Source organism: Lineus longissimus, chromosome 19, assembly GCF_910592395.1.
Source record: "Lineus longissimus chromosome 19, tnLinLong1.2, whole genome shotgun sequence".
Lineage (NCBI taxonomy): Eukaryota > Metazoa > Nemertea > Pilidiophora > Heteronemertea > Lineidae > Lineus > Lineus longissimus.
The window spans coordinates 3,658,269-3,682,953 of NC_088326.1; the positions used below are offsets into that span (position 1 = coordinate 3,658,269).

General features: G+C 41.9%; 1 protein-coding gene across 5 annotated transcripts in view; it reads right to left on the reverse strand.

Moving 5' to 3' along the window:
* The window catches only part of LOC135503121 (uncharacterized), a 78,253-nt gene extending 54,541 nt beyond the window's left edge, over positions 1–23,712 (reverse strand). For 2 of the 5 annotated variants that reach the window (XM_064796482.1, XM_064796480.1), the window contains exons 1-4: positions 23,139–23,711; positions 14,328–14,877; positions 12,220–12,243; positions 7,642–7,831 (exon numbers count right to left, since the gene is read on the reverse strand). In XM_064796482.1, coding sequence (XP_064652552.1) covers positions 7,642–7,831; positions 12,220–12,243; positions 14,328–14,877; positions 23,139–23,207 — 833 coding nt within the window. In that variant the 5' untranslated portion in view covers positions 23,208–23,711. Of the gene's footprint in view, positions 1–4,363; positions 4,782–7,641; positions 7,832–12,219; positions 12,244–14,327; positions 14,878–23,138 lie in introns of those variants that run through there. The other 3 variants (XM_064796481.1, XM_064796483.1, XM_064796484.1) reach the window with 3 other exon arrangements.
* Between the last annotated feature and the right edge of the window lie 973 nt (positions 23,713–24,685).

The following is a 24,685-nucleotide window of genomic DNA, read 5'->3' on the forward strand; positions in this document are numbered from 1 at the left end:
TTGAGACATATGTTACAAATTGTAAGTCTCTCACACAAAAACCGTGGTTTTTCTTGCCAAAGCTCGCAACGGTAGCTTACACTGATGTCTAAAACAACAGGAGTTTTTGCGGGAAAAATTACAACGAATGTTTGTTCAGTAACTCATCGTCTTGTTAGGCTGAGCGCTATCAGGTGCGAGATTCTCTCCAATGATGGCTAATATGCTAGTAGTCAAGAATAATGAGAGTTTCAAAGGTTAGAATAGTTGGTTTTGTAAAATTCGTATAGCGATGTTACCAGAGTGAAGTTTCACAACGAGCTCAATGAAAAAAAAGTTTGCTCTTTTTTTACACTTTAAACGGTGGTGGAAAGTAGAATTCTGTTTGGGAAAGGTTTTCTAATCGCAGAAAACAAGCGATTTTTTTCACTGCGACAATTATCGCTGTGAGACAAAGAACGCTATTCTGCAGGCCTGGCTTTCCAATATCAGACACAGATATTAAAGCACCTCGAAAACATTCGATTATTGCCACTGACACAATTATTGCTGTGATATAAAGATCACTAGTCTGCAGTCGGTATACTCTGGGTTTGACTCTCATCAAACAGATTCTTAAGTGCCCCAAAAACAAGTGATTTTTGTCACTGCAACAATTATCACTGCGATGTAAATATCACTCATCTGCCGTTATAACTGTGCTGGATTTGATAATGATCTCAGGTTGCAGCGATCGCTGATCCTTGTCGCAGACACCTGCAACAACCACAGCAAAAGAGAGATTTTTGTCACGTGCAGTGACAAAAATTGCTTGTTGTGCCAATCACCTCAGAAAGTAAGCACATTGCCAAATTACAGTAGAACCTCTCTATTAAGGACACCCTCAGGATTAACAAGTGCTGTCCTTAATAGAGAGGTGTCCTAATGAGAGGGCAAATTGAATGGAAACAACCAATTTGGGACCAAAACTAGTGTCCTTAATAGAGAGGTTGTCCTTAATAGAGAGGTGTCCGCTAAGGGAGGTTCCACAGTAAGTGTTTGTTTTGGTGAACAACACCTTGATTCGTGTGACAATGTGTGATCAGCACTGCTTTGAATGCCATTCCAGCTTAGGGTCAAACAATAGGACCTTACATTCATATTGACAACAAGATCAGATTGAAGTGTGAAGTCCCCCTTGGTGTAGTGCCAGAGGTGGTGGATCACCATGCCAAGGTACCAGGAACCAAAACCGAGGAAGCTATAAAGAAACTTTTTTAATTTTTTTTATGTCTAAAATTTTTTTTTTAAAGGGGCGACTATGAGAAGTACTTATTTACTTCGCACAGTTGCCCCCCGTTTGATGGTGCACAGAGCAAAAAAATGCAATTTTTTTGATGTGAAGTTTCAGTTTGTAGGACTGCTCTTACTTGTAATAGGTTATGTCTAAAAAATTACTAGACAATATCTAAGTTTCGGTACAATTTATTTGGTATAATGGAAAGGGAAATGTCGTGTTTCAATAGATTTAAGTTGATTAACACAGGTCCTGTCAGAGGTATATTCTACTGATGGGGATGAGATTGGGGATTAGAGTCTGTAAATATACTTATTCCCAGATGAAAATGTCTAGAGGCAGCCATAATGACCACTGGATTGCACCCAAAATCGACAAGGCACTGGCAGAAAATCCAAGGTCAAAATACATATTTCCGAATTTAACATTTAAATTTTGAACTTGAAAGTAACAAAATTCACTGTGGGTTTCTTGAATGTTCAGAAATTTTAAAGTTTTAAAATTCAGTAGAGTATGCTAATTTCAGAAGTTTCATTCGTACCAGGTGCGACTGAAACACATTGGTAAACTTCTTCTTCCTGACCGCAAGGCCAAACCAGTTAAATAACTTGGATTTGGAATGAGGCAATTTTTTTCGTCAGAGGAAGGAACCGCAAGTCTGTTACAAATATGAAACATGCTTTGAGGAAGACCAACATTTCACACTTGTTTTGTTGACACTATCAAATTTTAATCACCATGGCCTAATTAGTATGATATCTAGGTCACCGCACAGATGATTTGTACCAATGAAAAGTAACCTTGCAAATGAAACCCAAACAGACTATAATTGTATAATGTTACAGTGGAACCTCCCTTAGCGGACACCTCTCTATCAAGGACAACCTCTCAATTAAGGACACTAGGTTTCGTCCCAAATTGGTTGTTTCCATGCAATTTTGACCTCTCTAGTCAGGACACCTCTCTATTAGAGACAGCATTTGTCAGTCCCGAGGGTGTCCTAAATAGAGAGGTTCTACTGCATATTGTTTTATTTCATTTTCATTTGTGTCAACAGGTAACTTTTTTAGGCTGGTCGGTAAATATGTTATCAATTTTTTTCACATTGGGCGCAAAAATATAGACTCATAGGCCGCTTTCCAAGATATTTAATTGGTGTGGCCTAGCCAATAAAATAAGGAAAGTACACACTCTCTCAGTCAATTAGCCATAAGATGTTGTTCGCACCTGATTTTAAACTAACACGCTCGTTGAAATTGGTAGAACTTGAAACTGTTGAAGTTGGCTACGAGAGAAAGCATGACCCAAGTTGCTATTAGTTGAAACGCATACAAGCAGTTTTTCGCAACGACCTGCAACAATTATCACTGTTAGCAGGTCACAGCAACAAAAATTGCTGGTCTGCAAGGATATTAAAAGAAGGTAGTTTCCAATTATCAGGACGACATTGCTGAAATTTTTCATTCAGTACGCATTTTAAAACACAATTTCAAATTTTCAAATTTTCATTACAAATCTTAATGGCGCAGGCCTTCAAATTGCATCCTGGGTGAGGGAGTTTGGAAAATGGACATGCTGTGTCTGAAATAATGACAAGAAGTACCGATAACTAAAAAACGACTAAGCGTAAATCAGAACAAAAAATATTTCATGAACACTATCAATGAAGCTGAAGAACTATCAACAAAAGCAAATAAAACACCATCTAACAACAACAACAACAACAACAACAACTGGAACGTAACTGAACCATTACAAATCATGAATCAGGCATGCAAAGAGTAAGTGTTCATAAAACAAGGACCCTTAATTACCAATTTGACTTTTTTTGAACAGTGCTTTCATTTTGTATGCGCTTTATTTGTGAAGAAAATGAAAGAGACCACATCGAGAAATTTCACTGCACGCTTATACTGCCCTCTCTTTGTAAACACTTAACTTTTTTATGGTGACTTGTCCAAGGTTACAATCGCACTACAGTGGCCATATTTCATACAGCCATCTGGATAAAACAGACCAATAAAACATGTGTGTAAGGAGGTGACTAACTGCACACCATTTCTCATAAATAAGAATTACAATTTCTAGTGTTACGAGAAATGAGAATGCTCAAGTTGTGCGCAAATATCGACGGAAATGACACTCGAGGAAAAAATAAACACTCCAAAAGCTCTCATGTGACAGCTTCATTGGTTAGCCAATAGTATTGCGAGGGTATGGCGTGTCGATTTCGTTTCTCGTACTCCAAGACCGATTTGATGATATAGACAAGAAACGTCAGTAAAAAAAGTTAAGAGACCGTTTAAGAAAATAAAGAATAGCCAACTGCCTGCCTGCCATTCTCTAACAACTTGACGCTGTTGGTCAATACTATCAAGAAGAAGAATCCCCAATATTTAATATGTTTACCGATGACCGATGACTGTCATGACAGGCTGGAACAAGAATAAATGCTTAGCATTCATTGCCACAAGTGCCACGCCGGGAGATGGAGTAAAAATTTTCAAAAGAGACAATCAGACCTTTTGCTAGACAAGCTACATAGGATTGCTCACTCAATATTTCATTTACATTTGTACAGGGATGATACTGTTAACCCAGGAGTGTTCGTTGTGTGTTTTTTCTTGGGACACACTGTCCCAATCACGAGATAAATAACCCCTCAGTAAAAACGATAGGCCTATAAGCTAAATAGTTTAAAGCCGCGATCCAGACAAAAAGGTTGTCAATTGATGAAATATTGGAGCCAAATTGTTGAAAACTACGCCATTTGTGCTTGGGGTTTGCAAATTATTAACCATCAGAGGATCAGTGTCACCATTTTATAGCTGCCGACATTTACGTCTCACGTCATATCATCACCACATTTTCAGGGGAAATGACGTTGATGGGGATAATTACGGTAGCACTGTTGTGGTAAAAATATTACGTTGTGCTTAAAAGCATCTCTGTTCCGTGCTATCAATCCCAGCACCCTACCCGTACCCCGCATGACAGGCCAGGTCCTTGTTTTACAAACACCCACAAACTGAAACTCAAACAGAATGAGAATCTACGTACACTACGACAGAACACAACACTTTACTTTGTCAACCACAGTCATCATACCCCAGGAAATTAGCAAGCAGGCCTAGCGTGAGTACCACTGCCATCAACACCATAGTAAAGGCCGCTTTAAAATCCGTCGCCTTGGAAACAAGAGTCGCGGCCAGCTGCAACATCCCAAAAAGTAATCCTTGGACCCAAATCCGGGAGAATGTTGTCGGGAGGAAAACAGCTGAAATCGCGAACTCTGTCCGGTTAGAACACGTTATTTCGGTTCCTAAGCTACATCATCACGTCTGCTATCGTATCTGCTTATTCCACACCCAGACTAATGTCAATCTAGTTGAATTTAAATCGATTTTGCCGCCAAAATTTAAATTTTGAAACCAATTTTCTGCTCTGACCGCCATGTTGGCTAGCAGTGTAAAATGTTATCCACCGTCTCGAACACTAATCAATAGCACCCGATGTTACGCGTTAATTACCGTTACTCCACCACAGAAATGATGCATTGCTCTTGTGTAAACATGTACTCATACATTTGTAGACTGATTAAAATGAATGTGAAGTCGTTCCACCACCAATGCTATTGGGAATGAATTAATGCGAGCAGCCAGCATCACCTACTGAAAGTACCAGCGGTAATTATTTTGAAAATTGTTCCAAGTGATGACAGCTGATGAAGGTTTGGATAGCTCCTCACTCTCCGCTGGCGGGATGCGGTAAACGGACCAGGGAAATCAGTTACAATGGGAATAGTATTTCCTACTCCACGGGACTGCACGCGGTTTATTAGTTTTTGAGGCCAAGGAAATCTATTTTGCGTTCTACAAGGGAAGTTAGGGCTTCTGGTCTCATGAATACACCTGATGGCCTTCGTCAGATAATAGGCAGATTTCACAACCCTAACGAAGAGCTAACGAGGACGACATTTCTTGAAGATTTCCCCGATTCTTCGCACAGCCAAGGAGGAAGTGCAGAAGATAAGAGTGTCGTGTAAATGAATTAGCACTGAGGACTTTGGATGACGCGCCAGACGTTCGTTCGTCATATACTTCGTTCGTAAGGGTTGCGAACGCGAAACCTGCCTAATAACCAAATTTGAAAAGCGCGGGAAAGTTGCCATAGCCAGGGAGGCGATGCTAAAAAATGACGGGCTGACCAAAATCGCCGGTGCAGTAATATTCGCCGTGTATAGGCCTACTTGTCATAACGGAGAATCTCGCAGTCAGATCCTGTTGCAGCCTCATCGTTGCGCCAACCCGCCCTATGCGCCGATAGGCCGAATGCCTATAAATTTCCATGAAGGGCCATTCTTGCTGTTGTCCAAGTCACGCACGAATCAATAGGGAGTTTTCGCCAAGTCCCCGCGCCATCCAAAGGTCGCAAGACGGATCGGCGTTCGCGTTGATGTTGTACTTTGGAGGGCTTTTATTTGCGAAAACTCCCTATTACTGCTCAACGGCAAAACGGCCTAAAAAATAACGGCACTACGCGATAAGCGAGCCGAGTCATTCAAAGTATAAATTTCAAATTAAATCAGTAAAATTGACAGAGAAAGCGAATGTCGCCCCAAGGGTGTCATTTCCCGCGTAATTGCGCCCACCATTATTTTGCTGTGATTAATTGAAAAGTCTGTCATTTGATTGTCGAATCAATTATCACCTTGACGTCAATTATATTAATCGTATCCCATCATCTCAATCAAGGCGTGTTAGTTGGTATACTCATATACTTTGTACGAGACACCCCCCCCCCCCCCCTCACGCACACACACTACATGTCATACTATTTAAAGGTCTAACAGAGAATTTCAAAGTAATTTCTGACGGCCGTCAGAATGTATCGCATGATGGAAGGATGGATGGATTTCTCACAGGCTGGTATACAGCAAATATATAATGATAAAACATTACATTCGCGAGCAAAATCAAGTATTTTCTGTTCGTTTGCGAACTGATACAAAGGATCGTTATGACAGCCTTCGTAATTCAGTTTATTTGCCTCTGCGGGTTAGAGTAGACTACTCCATCTTACGATAGCTGAAGTAACTGGAAATCCCAGGGATGGCGGTGGACCCTAAATTCTATTTATGTCGCTTTTTACCAAAACATTCCACAGGCGCAGGCACTCAATTTGACCATGAATCCAAGTGGCGTTCTCGTTTAACTTAATATGGTTATTATGTAATTTTTCAATAAGGTACAATAAGGTTCCTGCTGGAAGCCATTTTTTTCATGAAAAAAATCATCTCACGCTTCTCAAGTTGATGTACGTGCACTCATAGTTCCACCCAACCTTGTCTCCGAAATACGTCATAATTTGCCAAAAATAACATCATCCATCATCATTTATCACAATCCATCGAGGACAGTCCTCGGGCAGCATTTATGACGTCATGACATGCGCGCTTTGACACTACATTTATCTTGCTAACCCCGGTCGCCCTTGTGTTTCATTATGAAAAATATCTATATATTTTTGAAAACATGTCACAGTCCCGAGGGCAAGAATCGCAATTTGTGAGAGATAAGGTTTAAGACAATTGTTATCGCGGGCGCGTTTGAAATTTGTAAAAGGAAAATATTCCGAGGCGCATCATTCGGGCGTAATTTGCTTTGAGAATATAATGATGGTTATAACAAAAAGTGTGCTTAAAGACTGTATTTTCATTGGAGGTATTGGAACATACTCGAATACCAGGATCAGTCGTATGCTCCACCCCTTGCATGCACACTTCGGTGATATGTGCCGATGACGTGTGAGTGATATTGGGAAAGAATGACGAAGAGAAACTCAGTTGACAGTATTCGTGCGCGTTCCATGGTCGAGTTTGTGGGAGGGTGTTAATCCTGCAGGCCAACATTTAACGCAAACGTGCACGTAGGCCTACACGAAAATGCCCAACTGTTGGTCAGCAACGCGCCACCGCGTTCCTTCCGTACACGGACGAGAGCCAAATAAGTCATCGAATCTGTCAGTAGCCCTGATATAACATGTTGGCACTAAATTGATTGAAAGTTATCAATACAATAAACTTCAAGAATCCCGAATTATTTAGTAGAGAGGTTTAGATATTCGAATGGAAACGTAACGTATAACGTTTCTTGACGTATCTACGATGCCACATTCACGCGATTAGGGTCAGTGATAATCGAGTGATATGCATATTCATCTGTCGCTCTATAGCCATTTGCTCATTCAATAGAGAGGTTTTGAACCTTGAACGAACACGTAACCACTTGTCTTTCGAAAACTCTCCGCCTTCCTGTTGACAACACTGTTTCTTATCATGAGACAGAGTGTGTCGAATAAAATAGGATTTTGAAAATTTGTCCTACCTGAGACTGTCAAGCTGTGAATATTCGTAAGAGGGCGCTAGGGTAGGGTCCGCCCTCATGATTGCGTCAACTCTAGCGATGAGCACGCTGGGAAGTTGTTGATAATAGCTGTCAAACTCTTGGCTGTTTCTCTCCCCATCCGCTAGGGGGATTCTTGTGGTTGCTTGAAACCAATTACTGTTTTCAGCGCCTGGAATAAAGGGGAAATATGAAATTTGTGCACAGTCAAAGAAAGTCGCTGCGGCAGCCACAAAATTTCTATAGTTTGGGTGGCGCGCAAGTGATATACACACCTAGATATCGAGAATTGCTCACGACCGTCCCGAATGTTTAACTTTTGAGTTTTTGTGTAGAGGGCGTTGTAGCAATCCATCGTAATTGCACAACCACTGTGAAATGTACGAGTATCTTTGTTATTATGCAATAACATCCTGTAACTCTTAGGTAACTTTGACCATCTGACCTCGACTTTTGACCATATGACCTTGACCTTTGACCTTGCAGTGACCCACTGGAAACAAACCTGAGAAATACACATCAGGAGATCGGGCGGTTGGTTGATTGGTCCGCGTGTACAATTAAAATGACTTGGGCATGATATATACAGGTGCTTGGTTTTTAAACTTGCCCTGACTTCTCCAATGACCATTGTAGAAGCACTCAACTATAAAAAAACCTGCACTATAGATCGGAATTTAACCGCAGGCTCTATCCGAAATTCGCAAGCCATCTCCGAAACCCACTCGCAAAACTTCGGCAAAAAGTGTTTGTCATATATAAAACACCGGCTTCATGTGTGGCGGCCATATGCTTGTATAAAGTGTACAACGTGTATTAAGCGTATGCATAAAGGATGTTTTAAAAAAGAACGTTTATTTATGTTTTTAAATGTAGTACAGTGGCACCTTATTTAGCGGACAGATCTCTGCAAAGGACACCGTCTCTGTTAAGAGCACCGTGTACCAAGTTGGTAATTTCTATTGAATTTTACCTCAGTCTGTAATCAGAACACCGCTCAATTAAGGACAAAATTTGTCCGACCCAATGGTGTCCTTAAAGGCCATATATCAAGGTTTAAAAACATGCTTGATACTCATGAAATATGTTGAGGGTTAAAAAAACAAGATCCCAGACATTAAAAAATTCTAATAATAAAGTCATTATTTAGTTATTTCAATTTTCAATTTTAAACTATTTGAATTTCCCACCACACACAACTTTAGATTAGTTCCACATGTGGCCGCTAGGGATTTTTTGATGACGTAGATCAGGTCAGTCAGAACAAGGCAAGATGGCTTCCGCATACAGTTCAGAGAGTGAGAGCAGTGAATTTGAGGATGTTTTGGTCGATACAGAAGGATATTTAAATGTTGAGCCGTACATGTTCGAGCCATTAATATCACCAGATCATAATGAGAGTGATCATTCGGACGAAAGTGATTAGAATTTGTGGTTAATCAATTTGCATGGCAGACCTGCCGATATAGCAAAGAAGACATTGATAGACGGTTGCAGATTCATAACATGTATGAGGTTTCCACTGAATATGCAGGGGTTGACAGCTGCAATTACCACATTAGTGAAACCTAAATAAATAATCGACATTATAATTTCAATGATTTGTTTATTCATCACAGTTCCAGCAGTTGAATCCCGACATCAGTTGAGAGGAAAGATGTTTCCGTCGCAGGCGGTCGAAGCATCGAAGAAGGTCGAAGGACAGCTCGCCACAGCATCGAAGAAGGTCGAAGGACAGCCTGCAACCGCATCGAAGAACGTCGCAGGACAGCCTGTCACAGCACTGATTGAGGAGCTCTTCCTCTCCAGGCTTCAGAGCCACGCTGAGAACAGGAGCGGGGATACACTTCACCAGGTCCGCAAGTACTTCTCAAGTCAGCGCAAATTTGCCAATTACGTCAAGCACACAGTAACAGGAGTGAGCCGGCCAAATCGAACCAGACCAGCTAGGAAGCTTTCCATAGTAACGATGACCTCTCACTTTGAGAGCAACTCGTTTTCAGTCTCGTCGGATCGTTTCATTCTCGACTTACTGACGGATTCGGGTACAAGTCGACTGACCCGGGAACAGAGGGACATGGCTGAGGTCTATAGGGACATGGTGCCTAGCATCCAGATGTTCTCCTACGCTCGGTCAACACCGCGTGAAAACCTTGATGCCATCATCAAGGCAAGCTTCGGCGCTCAGTTCGTCTTCTACCCAGCTCTGCAAGGCAGGGCTGCAGAGAGGCTGCTCGTACACGCGTTTTTGGCGGGTGGAGTACTGAAAAGTGGTGATAGGTTAGTGTCGAACAGGCCGTTCGACACGACTTATGGTCATATTGCAGCTGCTGGTCTCACGGTTAGTAGCCTCACACCGCAGGCTTGTCCGAAAACATACTACGAAGCAAGCTCGGTCTTCATGGGAAACATCGACGAGACACTTTTCGCGGAGGAGCTCGACTTGAGCGAGATGTTGTTGATGACGATGACGGACAACGGTGGCGGCGGACAGCCTGTGTCTCTGTCTAACTACAAGTTCCTCGCCGAGAAAACACGAGCACAGAACAAACTGATCTGGGTGGACGGTTGTCGAATCTTTGAAAATGCCGTGTTCATCAAAGCATTCGAGCAAGACAATGAGGACCGCACTATCACTGACATCGTACAGGAGATTCTCTCATTGGCTGACTTCGTCACCGTAAGTTTCAAGAAGATGTTCGCCCACTCGGGAGGCGCTATCCTGATTAACAAGGCGTCACCCTTGCTTCAGGACAAACAATTATTGAAAAAAATGGATGCCTCAATCAAGATGCAGACGACAACCGACTACGGCAATGGCTACCAATCCTACTCTGGCCTCACCGGGGACTCCATGGTTGAGATAATGACGGGCCTGATTATATCGGCAGATGAAGCCATTACGGGTGAACGTATCGCGCAGGTCGGCCGCGTCAACTGTTACATGCGGCAACACTACCCTGGGTTTCCTATCCTGGCCGGCGGGCATGCCCTCTATGTCGCGGCGGACCAGGTTCTACCCAAGGTGCCGATGGCGAACTGCCCCGCAGAGTACCTCAACGCGATAATGATGCAGACAATCCGGACACGCGGCGGCTGCCTAGGTCACGTTGTCTACGGTGGAAGAACCGAGCTCCCCTCCGGTGAGGTGGTCTTTCTAAACAAGCTACCGTTGGATACACTGAGGCTAGCCATCCCGCGCAATCTGTACTCCGACGACGAGTTGATCGCACAGATCAGAGTCATCGGTGAAGCCTTCGTGCGCGGGGCGTTCACATCTCTTAAAGCGGGGCTCTCTCCAATTGACCACATCGACAGTGGCTTCTATCACTTCGGCGCCAAGTACCATTTCGTCGATGAGAAAGAGTTCTTAAACGCAGTAGACTACCTGCGAAAAAATTATACAGTGTGTCCTTGAATCGGAACTTATCAATCGTCCGTGTGACAGTGGTTGAGCTGGTTGGCGCCAGTATATAACCCAGCGGGGTGCTTGGGCCGATGGAGTAGGTTGCTGCCTGGTTGTTACGTATTGTTCGTGACAGATGACGCCTCAGCTAGAATACGTCATCCAGAGATTCAGGCTCTTTTAATCCTACGTCAAATATATTGTCGATTTCGACAGGCGGAGTGTATTGAAAACTAACAGTTATGCTAGGATGGAATACGTTGGAGGATCGTTAATAAAGCACTGATTGGTTGTGGTCAGGTAGCGTCTTTTCCGCCACTTTAGGCTGCCATTTTGATAACATGTGACATCAAGACGCATAGTGATTGGCCATAGCCTCGCCGCCGACGCCAATTCAGGCGGCAATCCGTAGCACACCTGGCTTCTTCGTGCGTTCAAACGCGGCGACACGCGTCAAAAATCAAACATGTTAGATATTTGGCGTTTAGTTGCGGCAAGTGGCGGCAAGTCGCGTTCGCCGACGCCGTTCGTAGCAGACTAGGGATTTTTCAGGCGTTCAGGACTCTTGCGGCAAGAAACGCCTGTGAACGCCGAAGTTGGCGGCTAGTGTGTTACGGGCTTTAGGGACAAAAGGCCGTGTAATGGGCTCGGCCTTTGAGGTAAGGGGCAAAATAACCTAATGTAGCTGTAATAAAGGTAGTTTTTCAGTGATTTGTAGTCGTTGGTGGTTGGTGATGGGTGTACATGTACTACATTTTATGATTGAGTAGTGTTGCGGTGGTGGGGTGTTACTTAGAGATTGTTCAAGGGGTACGCTGCTGTTATTTGCTGGTGGGTCCGGAAAATAGAAATGCAGTTATATACAGTGCCGTATAGTGCAGTTTTCGTGTGTGCAAATTTGCTGAAACTTCGCAATGTTAAAATTTGTAATCAGTACGTAATCACGCAGTTGGATATTTTCAAATTCAATTACAAATTTCAAACTTTTAACGAACGGCGTAGGCCTTTAAGAAAAACGCGCAACCTTGTATTATCACATCAGTAAACAACTTTTTCATAGAATTTCACCCCGCGTCGAATATGTTGATATAAACATCCCCAGGGTGTTTCGAACCCGTGCCAAGTCAGTCAACTATGATATTAGAAGCACTTACCCGTGATTGCCTCTGGGTTTATAACTGAAAGCATAAATATTAGCAATTACATGTATGAATAATGTTGTGTCGGTCACTCAGGAGCCGTCTTGAAAGGAAGTAGTTGCAGTTACTGTAAACACGGCTAGGAGTCCGCAATGTAAACAGCAAGTTTTTCGAAGGCGTTTTATATTCGTGTATTTCGCGAGAGCCGCAATTCGTGAATATAAAAATCGCGACAAATTTAAATTTATTACTGAAGTCAGTGATGTGTTTTGAAACCAAAACGACAGAGTTTCATGGCAATTTGACCACTCGCTTCTGAGAGTTAAAAAGAACGTAATATTGTGCAGCGTGACCTTTACGTTTATTCCTTTATGATATACGGTAGCTACCGTAAAAACATGTTCACTTTGCAAAAACATGTGCTAACTTTGCCAACACTGGAATGTCTCACAAAGACATATAAAGAGGTAATGTAAAGGGCCGCGACGATTCATTTTATTCGCTGCGACCTGCGACGGGGCAATGACAACATGACGATTGTGGTCGAAATGCGGCCGCGGATTGGTTTATTTCAATCACTCGTCATGTTGCCTTGGCTCCGTCGCACGTCGCAGCGACTGAAATCGCTCGTTAGCGTGGCAGTGTTTCCATTTTAAGAAAGAAATTACTTCATAGTGAAAATTATTCATGAACCCACGAAGTGTTTTTCGGCAGATACCGAAGGGTGGCAGAATTACCCCTTACCGGCCATAGCATGTTTGACAGACGCCCCTACTCTATTCCAAATCGTCACCAACTCGTGCAGATAATTGCCCATTTGCCTTTCGAACCGACCTTACCAAACTACCGAAATAAATACCAAAAGTTCGGTTAAAAAGACACTGCTAAGGTCTATCTCCACATCGCTTGCATCCCACGCGGCGCGTATCGCACATGACATTTGTAAGTGTACACTGTCTACGGAGAAAAACCCTGTGCGATATACGCTGCGTGATGTATGCTTTTGATGTGAAGGCCTTCTCGCGCATCGGTTCTGTCAAGAATTAATAAAGACTATATTTTATTAATTCTTGGTTCTATTAACTACAGTGGTAACTGTAATCACCTTACTTGGTAACTCCAAATGAGTTATGACTAAAAGGCAGTAGTTTAGGACATAAATGGAGAAAAGTAACACTCCAAAAATGCACAAAATCGTTGAAAAGTACAATCCGGAGAGAACCGTATTCGTGACGTCACTTTGTTGCGTCGTCTGCAAAATCCCGAAAATTAAGAAAGGAACTTTTCGTGTCCAAATTTGAAAGAAAGGAAACTTATTAATACAAATAGGCTAACGTAAAGCAACGGTCTCGAAATAGAAATCATCCGTGACGTCACCGGTGTTCTGTCGTCTGCGCTAATCCAACATGTCAAGATTGAACCGCTCAAAATCCGAAAATGACACGAGGAAAATGCGTGAAAAGCTGGCGATCTTCGCCTTCTGATGGTGCGATTAGCTCGAGTTGGCAGACGACCACGAAATGCAAGATTAGTAGTAAACAAATAATATTTGCGGAACATTTCCCAGGGTTGGAATGTGATGCCAAATGATTCTCTGACATCACGCCCAGGCGATCACCAGAGTAGTATCGGAGAAAATCAATATCGCATTTTCATTCGTCGGTTTTGGATTAAACTTGATGTCGAATTCATTGACCGGGTCATTGATGTTAAAATGATGGATTTTTCCTCCCAATGTTATAGCTCTTATGACTTCCGGTTCCCAGATAAATAGATTGACCACTTAGCTTCAAGTTGAAAATTGATTTGTAACAGATTTGTATTAATTCCATATTACCATTGATTTAAAACAATATTTAGAATAAAAAGATTTGTGTGCTTTGTTGTGATAAGCTAGGTTATTTCTCCACGGTGTTGTCGATAATCAGCTGGAAGAGTTTGTGACCGCTAACTCATCCAGCTGGTTATCAGTACACTCCGGACACTGTGGATTGGCCTCGTCCCTACCCATTAGGAAAACTATGTTAGGATGACTAATTAACTGCCTCGGGAGTCTTGTTATATCAGTTGACAATTAAAGGAGGAACCGAATTATGAAATTATAAAATTAAAGGAATACTCACGTGTGAAATATAAGGCAAGCACAACAGCAGCTGAAATCACAGCGAGCACCAGAAGTACAACGAAAACAAATAAACATCTGCGGTTTTTACAAACACACGGCGTTTCTTTCGCCTCGACAGTCCCATCTCCACTACTACTCTTCTCCTGGATCCACTTTGCCTCAACCGGCGACGTATTTTTACCGCTGAGGGCGCTGCCATTGATGTGCGAAACGCCCGGCCCTTGTCGTTTGTACTGTGGATTATATCCCGCGTGAGCACCCGTGAAATCTAATTGGACGTCATTTTCTGACGTCACGGATGTTGATTTCTCTAGTCTGTTTTTTCGTCCAGTGATAATTCGATTTGAATCACTTCCGTTTTGGTGTGTCTCTCTGACGTCATATCCGTTTGTTTCTGGAACTGCAGAATCTGTTTGAAGGATTGCAGGCAAGTTGTTCAAGCTCTCTATTGAGACGGCAGGGTTGCTATAGGTGTGGTCCCCCAAGGAAGGAGGCCCAGGCGTTTGGTAGAGGACATCTGTGGAGCCAAACGTGAAAGCTGGCTGCTGCTGTAAATAGACAAAAAACACGACGAGTTATTACAGAGTCGTGAGATAGGCTGATGCTCAGGGGAAGGAGAATGATCCTGCCTGCCGGATCCAAACCGGTCCAGAGACAGTCCAACGCTGGAAAATTGAGCACACGATTATGATAATTTATCTCGTGATACATTGTATCTCAGTAAAATAGGCCGCATCGTTTTGTAGCCGGAGGGTGGGAGAGATACACTCCGGACGCAGTGGACCGGCCTCGTCCCTTACCCAATTAGGATGACGCAACTGACTGCCCCGGGAGTCTAGGGAGAGAGGTCACGTTTATGACATATGAGATCGACTATATATACTTTCCAACCCATACTCCGGCGCAGTGATAGTAGCGTGATGAGGGATAATGTCTGCTTTGGAGTATAGATTATGATGCTGCCCTTTCGCCCAGTATATTTTACGGTACCATCGGCGATGACATCGGCGCTGTCAACACGCACTGTAGAATCACGCAAGACGGGTGCGCATTATAAGGCTCTCACCAAGAAAGATGACATCAAGTGACCTGGTGTTGGTCGGCTTGTTTGCAAATGCCGGACGGAATGCTTGCAGGTGAGGCAGATTCACGTTGCTAATTGAAAAATCGAAAAGCATGACGTCAAAAATCTGGCAGCGAAATCCCATTCGCGCCAAATTGATAATTTACTCTATCTTGGCGAGATGTCAGTTTTTAAAGTATCAAACAGTTTATAGAGGTACCCTTTAATTGCCTTCTAGCTGTGACGTCATTCTTACAGTAAACCGCTTCGGCTCGGGAAGGTGACCTAAATGCGATTAGATCAGTTGAATGTTACGAATTATTGAGCAAACAAAATAAAATTGATCCAGATATTTTTATGAAAACAACGCAGTCAAATACATTTTTATGCCCTCAATTTGATTGTGCTGTAGTGATAAGTTTCAACCATTATACTTGATTCGTTTTCTAAAGTGCAAACAACAATTTGTCTCAATGCGAAGATCGGTATCTCAAAATCGAAGACGGGCGACGCGGTTGTTTACTTGAACCTCGATCCAAGTGTGAGTTATGTGTGGATCTTGGGTCAGGTGAGGTGCGTGTTGATGCATTTTGAACGAGGTTGGCCGATGGCAGAAGATAACGGAAGCTATTCTGTCTATTTTATGACGTCACTGGTCTAGGAGGAATTCTTCAAAATATAGTACCTTAGATTAATGAGCCTTTTTAGGTTGTTTACTCTAAGAAAGCACACGTTCTCCGAAGATTTCGGGATCAGTCACCCGACAAACATTCCTATTCAGGGATTTAGAGGTTGATACCCGAGTCGCTCATAGATGGCAGCACGACAAAATGAGACGATCGGTCGAGTCTGCCGTGTTTTCATGACGTCACACGCACGTGCTTGGCGCAATGAATTGTCGCCGTTGTCGTTGAGGCGAAGATTGGCCATTGTGGAGGTCACATACGTCACTCATGTCATCGGTTTCAAAGAACCTCTCGAGAAATCACTTCAGATCAATTATGATTAAACATGATCGGGATTTCAAGAGGCCACTCGTAATGATTGATGATCTATTGATTTTCAATTAGAATTCTAAAAAATTTAAAGAAATTGTAGAGATATTCCTTAACTTCCTGTAACGCCCATTAAGCGATGTCATCCTTTAGCTTTGATTTATGATCTATTGATAAACTATCAAAACTGAAAGTAGATATTGAAATGTTCCGTCTCTTTGATAAGATAACTGTTCCATTTCATAGAAATATCAACTGAAATTGGAAAAATCTTGAAGAATGTCTTCCTATATTGATAACATTAATAAAAAAATTGAGTTCCCATTTTAGGATTCATGACCGTGTATAAGATATTGCTTAAAATCGTTTCGAATTTACGAGATATTTTCTGAACGGGAAAATGGGTAAAATGCCTTCTTCACTCCTTCGGCGTTCGCTCGGCACTTTTTTCTCCTCCAAGGCGGGGTGAGCATTTTTGCGTGCAACTACGGTTAGGCACCAATTGGGTACAGAATGGTGTCGGCAATCAGGACACCTCTCTATTAAAGACAGCATTTGTCAGTCTCGAGGGTGTCCTTAATAGAGCGGTTCTACTGTATGTTCATGCCTTAGGCCTATATGCATAGTAAAAAGCTGGGGTACATCTATTTGCCAAACTACTTCACCCCACTCGACCATGTCAGGTAGACATTCATACTAGGTGACACAAAAAAGATTACCCACTTTTGAATTTGAATAACTCTCATTCGCCTTTTTTATTACGCAATAACCAATGCAGGTTATGAGGTCAAATATTGGAAACAAAAAGTAAGATATCAGCTACACGTGACAGAATTATTTTAGTGAACATTATACTAACATTTTTGAATTTATTCAGAATGAAAAGTAGACGATCTTTTTTGTCACCTAGTATATTCATCCGCCAGTGGAATCAGCGGTTAATGTTCGCTTCTGTGTATGTGCGACACTCACAATGGATTCCGCCGAGACACAAAACCACCCCGTTGAGTTTACCTGGTTAAAGTGTAAATATATATTCTTTTTTGAGGTTTACGAAAATGTCTGGAAACTTATTTTTAATATAAGGTGAAGAATGGTAAGACCCGGTCCGCTGTGCGAGGAATGCCACTCGTGGAGAACCGGTCATGGCAGCTCTCCGTCTCCAGTCGAAGGGCAAAGATTGTCCTAAAACTAGCTTAGAATACTATTACTATAGACTATATATTGGATTACTCTATTCACCTGCTTTTTGTCAGCACTTTTCAATTCCATATGTGAAAAAATCGTCAATTCAACATGTTAAAGGTGCACTGTCGCAGTATTAGTGAGCTTTCGCAAATCGCCCGAAACACCGACGAGAACGCCATTCGACATCTTCACCAGGAGCTCGAACAATGGGATAAGTGTTCGCGCGGACGTTTTGTAGGCTTTGCGAAAACTCCCTATTGTCGCTAGCGCCCGCAAGAGAACGAGAGCGCTTTCAATGAGTGCCGCAATTTGTAGGTTTTTGTTTCGGATGCGCAAACATTGGGTGATATGAATAAAGACTAGGAAATGCTTTTACTTAAAACTTCACGTACATTTACACTAGGCATTTCTGTACAAAATAGAAGTAAAAGCATTTACTAGTGTTTATTCATATCACCCATTGTAATATTGCATGATTTTAATAATATTTCGTTGTTGTGATTTTTGCCCTGCTTGGCTCGATGTTGCAAGCATTCATAGGAACAAATCTTGCGCTTTTTTCACCTGTCGGTTTTGTCATCTGTGCCCGACTGATTCGGAATGGGCCGAAATAGAAGATACACCGCTGGTACGCTCATTACTGCCGCGTCCACCAAATGGGCGTAAAGGGGTTAACCCTTTGACCCCAAACCGTCAACCATGCCCACCGACGCTTCCGTAATCAACGTTCACTTGACATTTTACCTAGGTATGCCGGCCCGCCCGCCCACGCAAGTTCCTGTTTTAGCATCTCCCGCCGCGTTCGAGGACTTTATAATCATCAAATCTCGTATCACAAATTGATAATCCATGTCATATAATCTAACGATTTTGAAATATTCCTAAACATTTGACTGACCTTTGCAGAATGAAAATATTTAGTGTGGAATTGTCTTCCGAGTTCTCTTGATTGGGCGGGGGAGTTATGGTCTGCCTGTCGCTGCATGTGGGCGTCAATTAAAGTTACACTGCGCAAATTCTTTGATTAAAGGTGCACTGTCGCAATATTGTCAATAAAACGGTGCACTGTCGCAAAATTGTCCATTAAAGGTGCACTAAGGCAGCAGCGGCAATTAAAGATACAGTTACACAGCATTGTCATATTGTCAATATTAAGATTACCAATACAGTTATATATATCTACCGGTACTGACATCGTCAATCGGGTGTTGTAGCTATAGCTATGATTCAATGTATTAAGTTTCGGTATGATGTATATCACGCCAGAGATGGTCACCGAGTGCGTCTCAAGCGTAGCGAGAAACATGGATGTTGCATGTTCAACGTGAGTTTATAGCGCTAAGGCAGTCGAGTCGTGATTTATGCCATTCTGGAACTACTTAAAGGCATTATCCGAAGTATATTTGGCCACCACCAACGCAAATGAATATGCAATAAGAACTATAAATGTGCGTATTTATACGTTTACGCGCGGCGTCGTTTGAGTCTGAATTTCTTTAACTTATCTATTACTACTATTAATCTGTTACTTATATTTGTAAAGTTCGTGACTTTCAAGTTTGACGTAATCGTGACGTCATAAATGTCACGGTAAAATGGACTGCAGTTTTTTGTCCATCGCGCGCGTTACACAAACTTGTACTGTTAGTTTTTTTACCAACGACTTATAAACCTAACTTGGATATGCCCAACTCATCGCGCGAAATATTTGGTATGCAATTGAATGCATTTACTCCAGTTTTACTGATCAAAGACTGGTGAAAATGTTTGAAATGTCCTAGACATGCCCGGGAACAAAGGATTCTATTATGCGCTTTTAATCTCTGAGGTCATTGGCGGTCATATGGTAGAGAAGTATATACATGTACCATCATCCGTTACAATACAATAGAGCCTGACATTTTCCAGAGAGACATTCAATTGAAGCGATATCATCAAGAATTAATGGCATGCATGGTCGTTCAATGTTTCGACATTTTCAGTTTGGATAGACATGGTCATGACGTCATGTTCTCGGTTGGTCCGATTTTGTTGTATGAATGGTCAACAAATCAAACTAGAGTATTTTTAAACTGTCAAACCGTAAAATCCCTGTTATGTATTTGCGCCGTTTCATTTCGATCAGCAGACCAATTAGAAGAATAAAATCTAACGCATTCAATGACTTCGAACATAACTGTTTATCAGTTTTATAGGCCATCTGTGACTTTTCTATATTTGAAGTCTTTTGTAAGAGAACTACATGCACTGTTTGTACAGTTATGAGTTTGAACACAACTGGTCTTTTGAACGATTAAAAAACTTGCTTTTGACATTATCGCTAGCAGTGTCGTTGTCGAAATAGAGAGGTTCAGATTGTCATCTGAGAACGAGCACGTTACACTCTGTAATTTGTCGTTCTTTGTAATGAAGGTGTTTCAAAATATCACGTGCATTCTTTCCGAAAGCATGCACGCCAGACACAGTCTATATTTATATCCGACTCTCAAATTCACCAATCTACGTGGGTGGTTGTTGCACTTACTCGCAATGACAATATTAGGCCTACTCTTTAAAATCAGATCAAGCATGATAACGATAACGATCATTTGCAAATCATATCAAGAATTTTTGAACCACGACACGTTCCAAAGAGGGTGTAGTCTACTAAACACACACTTTGGAGGCACTTTGATATGTCATATTAGAAATAGGTCAACGAACTTCTGATGTTGCGGCCTGTGGGCGTATAAGGACGATTTCCAGAAGTGGTACCATGTAATCACATGTACAAGGACAGTGCCAGAAATTTACTGGAAATTCATGATTTTGTACAAGCCCGTACCTCCGTATGGGTGAGAGGGACAACTTGGGCATGAGATGTTGGTTTTTCGCTCAAAAATGACCTCCAGGGGGACCGTGACTTCTCCCACGGATGTATCTATACACCCGTGCTTCTCCATACAAAATAATTGAAAAAGCATTGAACTGCAGAATAAGCATTAAACTAGATCGGGGTGTAACCATTGGCCTGCCTGAAATTCACAAGCATGCCCGAAACTGTCTCGCAGCTCTGCGCAAACTATCGAAATTAGAAATGGGCATTAGCACGATACCACAAGTGGCGGCGAATAGTGGCAAGCAGAGGAATTATCCCACGCACAAGTTGCCCCTTTGATATGCATCTATTTCAGGAGTTTCATTGCGTTAAGTCTAAGGTCGTGTTACAAAAACTTGCACTACCAACGCAAGACCTGTGATCTACTATGACCCTTAAGGTATCGCACCATTCCAACTACATTGTACATGATTGTATACATAATTTTAAAGGCTTACCGCAAGCACGCCTGTACGGCTTTCTGGGAAAAACGGAATGGTTCCGCCTTGGATTCAGCGGAACGTACCGTTAAATAGCCGGGACCATTCATTATTTTCTTACACAAGATACTGATAAAATATAACTGCGTACGTGGTTTTTCATTGGCTAAATTCCGAAACAAAACGAAAATCACCTGGTGGAGGAGTTGGAAATGTCCCAGGAAATAATGTCCGGGGAACAACGGATTCTATTATGCGCTTATGTTGACGGTCATGGCTTCTATAGAACTATATATATACCATGCAATAGAGCCGGACATTTTCAAGGGGGACATTTTCTATTTCTACACCAGTACAAATAGTTTGACTCACTGGCACTAAAAGTGCAGGGATTTTAGGTCTAAAGAGTATGAAGACCAATGTCTGCAGGCAGGTAAACCCACTCTGCATTATTCCTGGAATGGTGGGATGAGTTCGGTAGGGGATTTTATGATATGCCAGACAATGTTTCGTGCCCGGTTCATGTCGGTCACTCATTCCATGTTACTCATGAAAGATAATTTAGTGCATGGGATTGCACATATATGAATGTTGACGGCCCTTTAAGGCCCTTTAATATCAACATGAAAGACTAACACAACAAAATCTGGCCCAACTACCAACTGGATACTGAAATAATGAATGCTCCCCATTCCGCTTAAAGCGGGACCATACCGTCATTTCCAGTAAGTCCGCCTGCCCTTGTTGGCTAAAAGTGAGATAAACTAACATATCAAACATTGGCGCACGTGTATGTTCACAACAGAGACGTTGCGGCAACAGACAATTCAATTTCTGTGTAGTTGTATACCATTTTACATGGGTCGCAAGGGATAAAAAGGGGTTTAAGTTTGCCAGACGGGCAACGATCCCGCTTTGCGAGTTGCCCCCAATTTTAGAGTTCTTTGATTGAGAATGTACATGTAAGTCATTGTTGTATGAGTCGAGAATGGGTATAGCCCAGCCATCTTAAAATTACACTCCATATTAAGATTACGATATGTCAGTTTCAAATGACAGTCTCTCATCAGGGGTTTAACAGAGGGTTTAATCATTAATGGATTAACCCCCTCCGAATGGGCAAGCATTAAAGGCCTACAGCGTTCGTTGAAAATTAAAAATTTGTATTTGAATTTGAAAATTTCCAATATTGCTTTACTGAATATGAATTTTATCATTGCCGTTGCGATGACAGATGATACATACCAAGTTTCATTAAAGTTGCGTGCATTATGGCAACAGCACTATATACGGCCTAAGAGTAACCAAGGGGTTCGTAAAACTGTAGTTTTACATTCCTGCCCCTCGCCGCACGCCTTTAAAGGGGGTAAATTCGTTAAAAAACGCGTGGAACAGGCGAATTGGTACCATGTACATTGTCATCATTTGCCGATTCACGAGAGCATCGGACCCTATTTACCTCAGTGATATACATGTATAACATTGTTGGTGAACTTGTTTCGACGAATACAACATGTACATGTATGTGTTTCTGTCAAAACTTTAAAAAGGCCTAGGCCTACATGTGCTGTACTTTCGACCCCTTGATATGGTCTCATAATGTGTACGGAATGTTCCTTCAATGATTGACTTAAAAAGCTGACATACAACAGTTTGAACTTCACTCATGCAATGTACATATACAGAGACGCCTGTACAGCATGATGTATAGATATATATAGGGTTTTAGGGCAAAGGTTGGGACAGAAAAAGCAGATTCTCTCAGTGATTTTGATCCAAGTGTAGAAGTTTAAAATGTCCGAGAAAAAAATGTCCGTAGAACAATGGATTTTATTATGTGTGCTTTAATGTATGCGCTGTTGACGGTCATGGCATATAGAACCATATACCATAATCCAGCAGAATACATAGGCTCGGACACTTTTTACAGGGGGACATTTTCTACTCCTACATCTCGGCTTGATTCAATCAACGATATAGTTAGTCAACTCCCCTCTGCTATCTCTAAGAAGCCCCTTAAAAAGTTCGCAGGGCAGCGGGTGGGGTGGGGGTGGGTTGTTCTAATAACAATCAATTTCAACATGGCGGTTTTCTTATGACATAAAATTATATGATTTCTTGATATCGTGTGCATTGACTGTCGAAGAGTCTGATAAAACAGCAGTTTGGGATGGTGCTGGTCACTAGAACTGAGTAGGGGGAGGGGGGGGGTCAGTTATAGGGGAAGGGGGGCTTGTCAGTCCATCCTTTCTTGAAACATCCTTACCTGTTTGCCTGGAGGCGTGGGAGTCAGACTGTAGGAGCCGTTGCTAGTGTTCCGGCCCGGCAACGGCATCTTGAAATCTGATTCGAATATCCTCTCGAAATAAAATCAGCCAAAATGTCCTGTCAGAGTAATGTAATAATCCAGTTTAATCCTGATTTCAGCTTCCTGTGTCCTGTTTAAGACAACGTAAATCACCGTGAGGAGTGTATCAAGCCCGTTATCGGAAGCTTTATCACCGTCAGACCCAATTATATAGGTTTGATATACTGTCAAAAATGTGGTAATCCAGTTACGAGTTATAATAATCCATTGGCAATGCCAAGTTGGGCCGATGACACTGTCCAATACACAGATATGAACAAACTCAAGCCCTAAGTTCCAGAATGCGAATTGAATTTCCTTGAACAGGGGCGTTTACGTATTTGAGGAAGCGTATTTGATATAGGAATCTCTATCCCCGTCAGGCCAAGTTCTAGGCCTATCACAGTCTCATAGAAAACTGAATAAATCCAACAATAAACAGGAATTGAAGTGTCCTACACACAGACTGTATACACTTATATGGCAAAACTTGGCCTGTCACCCGTGCCAAATTCAAACGTGACATGGCGTCTAGAAGTTTATCTTCAGGACACAGCCAATACCTGTCCTACTTTATTCAGGCCCATTGCATAAATTTAGCCGGACAATAGATATGCCTTGTGCTCAAATGATTTGTATAATTTTCTTTTTTATGTTGTATTTTCTGATAATATGACTAAGTTGGCCGCTATTTTCTCCGATTGCTGTGTTATCAAAATGAAGACGATTTCTTTCAGAATTTACCTTTTATATAGACAATCTCAATACGATGTTGAGGAATTTAAGAAATCCTAAGCATGCTAGGCCGGCGTATTCCGGTAAATTCCAGGATAAGGGATGATACCACTCCCCTTCTTTCGGTTTTAATAAAGGCAAGTACCAACTTCTCTATTAGGGACACTGTCGGACGGACAAGTGCTGTCCCTAAGAAAGAAATGTCGTGAGTAGAGGGGTCAAACTAAATGTTCAAAAAAATGGACAAAAACTAGTGACCTTAAAAGCGAAGGTGGCTTCAAGAGAGAGGCGTCCGCTAAGGGGGGTTCCAACGTATATGTAATTCCTTAAAAATGACCCATCTAGGGGACGCACCAAATAACCATTTTTTTATGGCCTCAATAAAAATTTTTTAAAGGCTATACGTCATTTGAACGTTTTCAACAGAAGTTATTCGTTTTTTCAATGCGATCATGTTTTATCTAACACCCTGTACGCGTTTCATTTTCATATAAGTCCGTTACGCTTTTTTTGTACTGCGAATTACACAAATAAACCGCTGCACTTGTCGTTTGTAAGGCTTAGTGTCATCTTCATGATGTGTATAATTGAATACTAAAAGAAAAAAACTATAATGTAAAGATAACTTATGTATGAAGACGAAATCCGCTAAATTCACCTTTTTTTCAAACAAAATCTCATGGAAATCACATGTTAAATTTCGTATTTGCCTGTTCCGAAAGTATTTCTGT